Source organism: Pipra filicauda, unplaced genomic scaffold (assembly GCF_003945595.2).
Source record: "Pipra filicauda isolate LSUMZ 115617 unplaced genomic scaffold, ASM394559v2 scaffold1544_size10255_pilon, whole genome shotgun sequence".
NCBI lineage: Eukaryota > Metazoa > Chordata > Aves > Passeriformes > Pipridae > Pipra > Pipra filicauda.
This window is the reverse complement of record NW_024104034.1, coordinates 1-10,252: the sequence shown is the minus strand read 5'-3', so window position 1 is coordinate 10,252 and position 10,252 is coordinate 1. Positions and strand designations below refer to the sequence as shown.

The following is a 10,252-nucleotide window of genomic DNA, read 5'->3' as shown; positions in this document are numbered from 1 at the left end:
CCCTCCTCCCTCCCTCCCTCCCTTCTCCCTCTGATCCTTCCCTCTCCCTCTGACCCTTCCCTGTGACCCTCCCGTCTCCCTGTGACCCTCCCTTCTCCCTGTGACCCTCCCCTCTCCCTCTCTCTCTCCTCTCTCCCTCTGACCCCTCCCTCTCCCTCCCTCCCCTCTCCCTGTGACCCTCCCTTCTCCCTCCCTCCCTCCCTTCTCCCTCTGACCCTTCCCTCTCCCTGTGACCCTTCCCTCTCCCTCTCTCTCTCCCCCTCTCCCTCCGACCCTTCCTTCTCCCTCCCTCCCCTCTCCCTCTGACCTCTTCTCCTTCTCTCCCTCCTCTCTCCCTCTGACCCTCCCCTCTCCCTCCCTCCCTTCTCCCTGGGACCCTCCCCTCTCCCTCTGACCCTCCCCTCTCCCCTCCCAGGCCACCTGCACGCTGCGACCCCCCCCCCGAGGGGACACGGGTGGTCCCGGTGCCCCCCGAAGACCTTCTGCGCGTGGACAGGCTGGTGGGCATCGCGGGGGAGGGTTTTTTTTTTGGGGCGGGGGGGAAGGTGTGGTCCCAAATTTATTTTGGGAATTTTTTTTGGCCCCCCCAGGACTGTTCCAACACGTGGTGCGAGGAGCTGAGCTGTGCCCTGGGGGGGCTGGAGCGCGGCGGGGGGGTCTCGGTCCGGCTCCTGCGCACCCTCCACAGCGGCTTCTTCAGCGGGGTGAGCCCCGGGGGGGGGGGAATTGGGGACCCCCACCCTCCCCTCCCGCTCCAGGGAGGATCCAGAGGGCGGGGCTGGGACAAATCCCACCTTTTTCTCGCCTCCAGGCCAAATTCCGGAGCGTTCGGATCGTGGGCAGCGCCTGGCTGGGGGTCCAGGGGGGCGTGTTGGTGCTGGGCGAGGGGGGGCAGCGCAGGGAGGTACGAGCGACTCTCCCCCCCCAAAAAAAAATTCCCTGTTTTTTCCCACCCCCCTCCAATCCTTTTTTTTTTTCTCTCCCCCTCCAATCCTTTTTTTTTTTTTCTCCCATCCACCCTGCCAATCCCGTTGTTTTTTTTTTCTCCCCCCTCCAATCCTTTTTTTTTTTTCTCCCCCCGCCAACCATCTTTTTTTTTTGTCTCCCCCCTCCAATCCCGTTTTTTGTTGGTTTTCTCCCGCCGCCATCCCGTTTTTTTTTTTTCTCCCCCTCCAACCCGTGGTTTTTTTTCCCACCCCCCTCCAATCCCGTTTTTTTTTTTTCCACGCCCCGCCAATCCCGTTTTGTTTTTCTCTCCCCGCTCCAATCCAGGGTTCATTTTTGTTCTCCCTCCTCCAATCCCGTTTTGTTTGCTCCCCCCTCCAATCCCGGTTTTTTTTTTCCCCACGTCCCCTCCAATCCGTTTTTTTTTTTTCTCCCGCCTCCAATTCCCGTTTTTGTTTTTTCTCCCCCCCTCCAACCCCGTTTGTTTTTTCTCCGCCTCCAATCCCGTTTTTTTGTTTTTTCTCCCCGCCTCCAATCCCTGTTTTTTTTTTCTCCCGCCTCCCATCCCTGTTTTCCCGCAGCTGGTGCTGGAGGTGCTCCAGGGCCGGCGCGTGCCCGTGTCCCTGTGGATCCTGGGGGGCAGCGCCCTGGGGGGGCTCCTGCTGCTGGCGCTGCTCAGCCTCGGCCTCTGGAGGGTGAGGGGGGTCCCTGTCACCTCTGGGGGGTCCCTGTCACCTTTGGGGGGTCACAGTGTCACCTGGGGGGGGTCACAGTGTCACCTTTGGGGGGGCTCCTGCTGCTGGCGCTGCTCAGCCTCGGCCTCTGGAGGGTGAGGGGGGTCCCTGCCACCTTTGGGGGGTCCCTGTCACCTCTGGGGGGTCACAGTGTCACCTGGGGGGGGTCACAGTGTCACCTGGGTGAGGGGGTGGCAATGGCACCCTTTGGGGGGGGTCACAGTGTCACCTGAGGGGGGGGTGTCACAATGTCACCCTGAGGGGTCTCAGCCTCGGCCTCTGGAGGGTGAGGGGGGGTCACTGTCACCCTGGGGGGGGTCACAGTGTCACCTGGAGGGGTCACTGTCACCTCTGGGGGGTCACAGTGTCCCATGGAGGGGGGCACGTGTCACTTTTGGGGGGGTCACAGGTCCCCTGGGGGGGTCATTGTCACTGGATTTTTCACTGGTCCCTTGGGGTTTCGAGTGGTCACCCTCTGGGGGGTCACAGTGGTCCCCTGGGGGGGTCACTGTCACCCTGGGGGGGGTCACAGTGTCACCTGGAGGGGTCACTGTCACCTCTGGGGGGTCACAGTGTCCCCTGGAGGGGTCACTGTCACCTGGGGGGGGGTCACAGTGTCACCTTTGTGGGGTCACAGTGTCCCCTGGAGGGGTCACTGTCACCTTTGGGGGGGTCACAGTGTCACCTTTGGGGGGGGGTCACAGTATCCCCTGGGGAAGGTCACCTTTGGGGGGTCACAGTGTCACCTTTGGGGGGGTCACAGTGTCCCCTGGAGGGGTCACTGTCACCTGGGGGTTCAGTGTCACCTTTGGGGGGTCATAAAAAAATTGCCCCCTGGGGGGGGTCATTGTCAACTGGAGGTGTCACGGTCACCTGGGGTTCAGTGGGGGGGGTCACCTTTGGGGGGGTCACAGTGTCCCCTGGAGGGGTCACTGTCACCTGGGGGTTCAGTGTCACCTTTGGGGGGGTCACAGTGTCCCCTGGGGGGGTCACTGTCACCTCTGGGGTGTCACACTGTCACCTGGGGGGGGTCATTGTCACCTGGAGGTTCACTGTCACCTGGGGGTTCAGTGTCACCTTTGGGGGGGTCACAGTGTCCCCTGGGGGGGGTCATTGTCACCTGGAGGTTCACTGTCACCTGGGGGTTCAGTGTCACCTCTGGGGGGTCACAGTGTCACCTGGGGGGGTTCAATGCCCCCCCCCCCAGGGGGTTCTTCCCACCCCTCCAATCCATCCTCTCCCCCCCCAGCTGGGATTCTTCTCCCGCCCGAAGCCGCCCCAGGAGGAGGAGGAGGAGGAGCAGGAGGAGCAGGAGCAGCACTGAGGCCCCTCCCGATCCTCGAGGCCATTCCCAGGATGTCCAGGGTTCATCCCGGGATTCTGCCACCCCCCCCCTTGGCTCCATCCCGGCGGGGGGGTGGGATTGGGCTGGCGGGGGGATGGATGAGCAGGTGAGGCCGGAGCCACCCCCCCCAACCACCCTCCCCAGGATTTGGGAGGGGGGGGGGACACGTGGAAGTGGGAAAAAAAGCTGGGAATGAGTCGGGATGGACGGAGCAGCTCCACCAATAAAACTCCGGGCCGTGCTCCCGCCGGATCCCACATCCCTGTGTGTGCACGGGAAAAACCTCTGGAATGACCCCAAATACATGGAGGGACGGGGGGGGGGGATTCAAATCCCAAATCCCAAATCCCAGCCTGTGCTGGCCTCAGATTTAAAGCCCGAAATCCGGATTAAATCCGGCTCCGTGGGGAAGGAATTCCTGATTCCTGTGACAATGTAGGAGAGGGAGGAAGGGGGAGCAGGAAGGGAGGGGGTGTGACCCCTCCCACCCCCCAAAATTCCCATCAGGAGAGCTGGAATGCTGGATGACAGGGATAAGCACCGGGATAAACCCAGGATCTGTCTGGATTTTCCCAATCCCTGCGGATCCACAGCCCTGTCCTGGCTCCTGCCCCAGGAACAGCTCCCGGCTTGGGAGGGAGGGGGGACAGGGACACCATTCCCAAATCCTGCAGGATCATTCCCCAAATCAGGGGTTTCCTTCCCCAAAAAGCCTTTCCCGAGCTCCCACCCCCCCTTTCCCAGCCCCAAGGATCCCTTGGGAACGGGAATTCCTTGAGAAAGGCCTTTATTGGACGGAAGAGCAAAGAAAACAGGGAATTCAATCCACGTGGACACGGAGCCACCAACCCCAAGAGGTTTGGGAATGTCCCACCCCCCTCGGGGGGGGGGGGTCAGTGGATCCCAGGAGTCCAAGGATAATTCCAAGGATTAAGACCTGAATGAAACTTCACAGAACTGAGGGGAAAAAAAAAAAACCCTCAAAACAACCAAAGAATCGGCAAAAATAAAGATTTTCCTTAAGTTACTGGGGAAGGTGGGGGGGGGGGGAATTCCCAAGGGATGAGCAACGTGGTCCATAATTCCTGCCTGGAATGGCGAGGGGGGGGTGTGGGGGGGGAAAAAGGTTTTTTTTGGACACACCTGTGCCACAGGCACTTGGAAAAGGGTTGGAAAAACGCCCAAACAACCCCCCCCCCTTCAAAAAAAAAAAAAAAAAAAAAAGAAAGAAAAAAGTCCAGGATCCTGGAGCTGCCAAAATCCTGCTCGGAGCATTCCTGATCCCAGAGCATTCCCAGACTCCTGAGGGTCCAATCCCCCCTTCGGGAAGGGCTCCAGACCCCTCCTGCCTCCAGCTGCCCCCTGATTTTACGGACCCCGAGGCTTCCACCCAACCCGGGGCAATAAAATCCCTCCCGCCCCCCAATTCCAGGCGATCCCAGACAATTCCAGCTTCCCGGAGCGCGGGGAGATCCCCCCCAAAATCCCTTTTCCAGAGGAGGCCGTGAGGGACTCGGGAGCCCCCACTGGAAAAAAAAAACCAAAAACAACCCACCACCCCTTTCCATCCAAATCAAAATCCCTGCCCAGAATTCCCAATTTAGGAGGGACGAGGCGGCTCCTCGGAGCGGGAGGAGGAATTCCCGGGAGGAGGAATTCCCGGGAGGAGAGCGCTCGGTGCCGCGATCCCGGGGGGGGGTGGGCCCCCCAATTCCCGCTGCTTGGAGGAGGGGGGGGTTTGTTGGAATTCTCGATGTACACCCGGAACGGGGGCTGCTCCGGCCTCCGAAGGCTCCGGAAGGCTCCGGAACGTTCCGGGGGAGGGTCAGAAAGTCCATCGCTCCTGCAGGGCGCTGTCGGAAGCGTCGGGATTCGGAGTCTGCCGGGTGGAATCTTCCCCCTTGAGGCTCTTCCTGCAGACGGGACACGTGTCGTGCTGTGGGGAATCAGGGAATCAGGGAATCAGGGAATTATAGAATTATGGAATCAGGGAATCATGGAATTATAGAATCAGGGAATCATGGAATCACAGAATCATAGAATCAGGGAATCGTGGAGTCATGGAATTATGGAATCAGGGAATCATGGAATCACAGAATCATAGAATCAGGGAATCATGGAGTCATGGAATTATGGAATCAGGGAATCATGGAATCACGGATCATAGAATTACAGAATCATGGAATCATGGAATTACAGAATCATAGAATCATAAGAATTATAGAATCGTGGAATAGAATTACAGAATCATGGAATCACAGAATCATGGAATCATAGAGTTATGGAATCACAGAATCATGGAATCATGAGATTATAGAATCATGGAATTATAGAGTTATGGAATCACAGAATCATGGAATTATAGAATCATGGAATCATAGAGTTATGGAATCACAGAATCATGGAATCATGGAGTTATGGAATCATAGAATCATGAGATTATAGAATCATGGAATCACAGAATCATGGAATTATAGAATCATGGAATCACAGAATTATAGAATCATAAAATCACGGAATCACAGAATCATGGAATCACAGAGGCCTGGACCAGATCCCAGTGGGATGCAGCTCCATTCCCATCACTGGGAGGAAATCCCAGGAGCTCTGGGATTTGCAAGACATTTATATATGATCTACCGGGGATGGAATATCCAGGGATCAAAGAATTCCTGCCGGGAACAGGAGCTCTGGGATTTTTGAGTCATTTGTGTAGGATCTCCCGGGGATGGGGCATCCAGGGATCAAAGACCTGGGATTCCCACCACCCTCCAGGCCTGGCCTTCCAGCCAGTTCCTACCCCCCCAGAGCACCCCTTATCCAAGCCTTTTCCAGGAGCATCCCATGGGAAACATCGTCCCAGGCTGTGCTGAATTCCAGCCGGACACATCCACCCCTTCCCCTCATCCCCTGATCCTTAAAGGAGTTGGTCCCACAGGACCTGCCCTTCCTGTGGCCCCGATCCCTCGTCCCCAGAGCTGCTATCCCGAGGGGAATATCCCGGGTTTTTTTGGGATCTCACCAGCTCCAGCCAGGGCACGATGCAGCTGCTGTGGAAGACGTGGTTGCAGGGGAGCTGCCGGACCTGCTCCGCCACGGAATAGTCCTCCTTGCACACCGGGCATTCCAGCCCCGTGTCTGCAGGGAAACAGGGAATGGCGGGAATGAGGGCGCTCTGGGATTCGGGAGGCGGTCAGGGAGGGGCTGCTGGGGCAGGGATGGGCAGGGATCAAAGGAATGTCACCGGGAACAGGAGCTCCGGGATTTCTGAGTCGTTTGTGTGGGATCTACTGGGGATGGAATATCCAGGGATCAAAGGAATGTCACCGGGAACAGGAGCTCCGGGATTTCTGAGTCGTTTGTGTGGGATCTACTGGGGATGGAATATCCAGGGATCAAAGGAATGTCACCGGGAACAGGAGCTCCGGGATTTCTGAGTCGTTTGTGTGGGATCTACTGGGGATGGAATATCCAGGGATCAAAGGAATGTCACTGGGAACAGGAGATCCGGGATTTCTGAGTCGTTTGTGTGGGATCTACTGGGGATGGAATATCCAGGGATCAAAGGAATGTCACCGGGAACAGGAGCTCCGGGATTTCTGAGTCGTTTGTGTGGGATCTACTGGGGATGGAATATCCAGGGATCAAAGGAATGTCACCAGGAACAGGAGTTCCGGGATTTTGAGTCATCTGTGTGGGATCTACTGGGGATGGAATATCCAGGGATCAAAGGAATGTCACTGGGAACAGGAGTTCTGGGATTTCTGAGTCGTTTGTGTGGGATCTGCTGGGGATGGAATATCCAGGGATCAAAGAATTCCTGCTGGGAACAGGAGACCCAGGATTTTTGAGTCATCTGTGTGGGATCTGCTGGGGATGGAATATCCAGGGATCAAAGGAATGTCACTGGGAACAGGAGTTCTGGGATTTTGAGTCATCTGTGTGGGATTTACTGGGGATGGAATATCCAGGGATCAAAGGAATGTCACTGGGAACAGGAGTTCTGGGATTTCTGAGTCGTTTGTGTGGGATCTACTGGGGATGGAATATCCAGGGATCAAAGAATTCCTGCTGGGAACAGGAGAGCCAGGATTTTTGAGTCGTTTGTGTGGGATCTACTGGGGATGGAATATCCAGGGATCAAAGGAATGTCACCAGGAACAGGAGTTCCGGGATTTTGAGTCATCTGTGTGGGATTTACTGGGGATGGAATATCCAGGGATCAAAGGAATGTCACTGGGAACAGGAGTTCTGGGATTTCTGAGTCGTTTGTGTGGGATCTGCTGGGGATGGAATATCCAGGGATCAAAGGAATGTCACTGGGAACAGGAGTTCTGGGATTTCTGAGTCGTTTGTGTGGGATCTGCTGGGGATGGAATATCCAGGGATCAAAGGAATGTCACAGGGAACAGGAGCTCCGGGATTTCTGAGTCGTTTGTGTGGGATCTACTGGGGATGGAATATCCAGGGATCAAAGAATTCCTGCTGGGAACAGGAGCTCTGAGATCTCCCTCGGTGATCCCGGGGGGGTCCCTTCCACCTTGGATAGTCCAGGATTCCAGGATTCCCAGCCTGCCTGTGCTCTGTAGGCTCAGTGGAATTCCAGCTGGTCCTTGGCTTCCCGGAGAAGGGCAGGACCCAGGGGGGGTGTAAAACCATGGGATAAAAATATCCCGCCTGGAATTGCCGGGTTTAACCATAATGGAGGGATCGGATTCCAGGAAGGGAGCGGCTGGGAGGGGGAGGGAAAAAATTCCCGAGATTTTTAATTGCAAAATAATCTCAGGATCGTTCCGAGACACCCCCAGCTCCCGGCTGGCACAGCATTCCATGACATTGCCAGGCTGGAATACACCGGGAGCCGGTTGGAAAGGGAAGAAGGGATGAGCTGAGAGCACAAACAGGGATTTGGGGATGGGAAAAACCATCCCCGGGGGGGTGGGAAAAGCCCAGGAATCTCCAGGATCATCCCTAAACATCCCAGGGAAAGCAGGGAGCTGATCCCAAGGCACTGCCTGTTCCCTTTTTCCTTCTCCCTCCCAAATTTGTCCCAAATGGCATTTTTATCTCCCTCTGGCTCCTGGGTGGGAAGCTGAGAATTCCCATATGGATTCCAATGGGGGGGGGGGAAGGAAATACATTCCAAAGCTTCCAGGAATGCACTGGCATTCTGGGATTGGGGGGGAAAAATGGGATCTCTTGGGAAGGTTTGGGAAGGGAAGGTTTGGGAAGGGAAGGGAAGGAAAGGAAGGTTTGGGAAGGGACGGTTTGGGAAGGGACAGTTTGGGAAGGTTTGGGAAGGGAAGGTTTGGGAAGGGAAGGTTTGGGAAGGGAAGGTTTGGGAAGGGAAGGTTTGGGAAGGGAAGGTTTGGGAAAGGAAGGTTTGGGAAGGGAAGGTTTGGGAAGGGAAGGGAAGGTTTGGGAAGGGAAGGGAAGGTTTGGGAAGGGAAGGTTTGGGAAGGGACGTTTTGGGAAGGGAACAAAGGGATGTCAAACACCAGGCTCCAGGTGCCAGCGGATCCGGAGTCACCCACCCACTTGTTCCTGCGTCACCGGCACCGTCGGGAGCGACGAGATCTTCTCCTTGTCCGCCGGCGGCGGTCCCGTGTTTTCCAGCTGCCCCAGGAGCTGCAGAGGAGCGGGAATTCCAGGCTCAGGAATTCCCGTGGCCCTGGATCCCTCCCCCCTGCCCCCCCAAAGCCGGCACGGGTGCCCCTCACCTGGGTGACGATGGCGTCGAGGCCGCTCTGTCCCCACGCGTAATCCCCGGGGTTGGAGTGCAGCATCCCGCTCCTGCCGGCGGGAGAGCCCAGGAATTCCTCCCTCCCCCATCCCAAACCTGCCTCCGGGGGCTCATCCCGGGGTTTTTTTTTTTTTTTTGGGATTTTTTAACTCACCAGGAAAAGGGATGTTGGGAGCCGGGGACGGCCGAGTTGGCGAAAAACCCCGCGAAGATCTGCTGGATTATCCTGGGAAAAGAAAGGAGGGATGGGAGGGGGAAAGGTGGGAAAAGTGAGTGGGGTGAATAAAGAAAGGGTGGGAGCAGGGATGGGCAGGGGGAAAACGGGAATTCCTGCCCCATGGATGCGTGGCTGCAGGGCTCGTGAGTGGGAAAATCCCTGGATAAAAGAGAGGGACAGCAGGAAGGAATTAGGGAAGGGAGCTCATCCCAGGGTGGGAGCACCGGGAATGCCTCGAGTTCCAATGGAAGGGTTGGCACTGGGACAGGGAAAATCTGGGAAAAACATGGGAAGAACAAGTTAAATAAATAACTAAATAAATAAATTTATTAATTAATTCATCCCAGAGTGGGAGAACTTGGAATGCTCTGAGTCCCAAAGAATTGGCAGCGAGACAGGGAAAACCCGGGAAAAACATTGGAAGAATCCAATGGAAGAGTTGGCACTGGGACAGGGAAAATCTGGGAAAAACATGGGAAGGACAAGCTAAATAAATAAATAAATAACTTAATTAATTCATCCCAGGGTGGAAGAATTGGGAATGCCTCGACTTCCAACGGAAGAGTTGGCACTGGGACAAGGAAAACCAGGGAAAAACATTGGAAGAACAAATCAAATCAAATCAATCAATCAATCAGTCAATTATTTAATTCATCCCAGGGTGGGAAAACTGGGAATGCCTCGAGTTCCAATGGAAGGGTTGGCACTGGGACAGGGAAAACCTGGGAAAAACACTGGAAAAACAAGTGAAATAAATAAATCCATAAGTAACTGGTGGCAGCAGGAATAGGCAGCAACACAGGGAATCCCGTTCCCATGGATACAGGGGCTCACGGCTGGGAATTCCCTGGAAAAAGCCCCGAAATGGAGGGAGAGCTCCGAAGGAATCTCACGGGAACACCGGGAATGCCCCGGCAGCGAGCCGGGGAAAGCCACTGGGAATTGTGCTGAAGGGAAGTGCCGGGATCCCTCGTTTCTTCCCAGATCCCGGTTTTTTCCCCGGGAGTTCCCACTCACCCCTCGATGGCGGGCGAGCGATCCGGGCGGGAGCTGCCTCGGGATCGGAACCTGCGGCTCGGGGGCAGCCGGGGGGGGCGGCCGGGCCCCCACAGCTCTCCCGGGGGGCCCCGATCCGGATCCCGGCCCTCGGAATCCAGGGAGCCGCCGGCGCTCAGGAAGGGCCGGAAATCCGGGAAGAACATCGTGTGGTCCAAGTGGTCCCAAAGCTGCGGAGAAAAGGGAAAGGGAAAAGAAGGGGAGATTCCCTC

At 56.4% G+C, this 10,252-nt stretch overlaps 1 protein-coding gene and 1 long non-coding RNA gene across 2 annotated transcripts; one reads left to right on the top strand and one right to left on the bottom strand.

Moving 5' to 3' along the window:
- Positions 1-437: 437 nt before the first annotated feature.
- On the top strand, positions 438-876 carry LOC120322786. Its single transcript, XR_005562707.1, has 3 exons — positions 438-500; positions 591-704; positions 812-876. It is a non-coding gene; the product is annotated as an uncharacterized LOC120322786 (long non-coding RNA).
- A 3,391-nt stretch (positions 877-4,267) lies between these two features.
- Positions 4,268-10,249, bottom strand: LOC120322787 (E3 ubiquitin-protein ligase RNF115-like; the record flags this gene model as incomplete). The annotated part of the gene is made up of 6 exons (XM_039379053.1): positions 4,268-4,960; positions 6,047-6,162; positions 8,559-8,652; positions 8,745-8,817; positions 8,922-8,993; positions 10,002-10,249. Coding segments are annotated over 6 exons (714 nt in total), but the record flags the coding sequence as incomplete, so codon positions are not given.
- Positions 10,250-10,252: the final 3 nt, after the last annotated feature.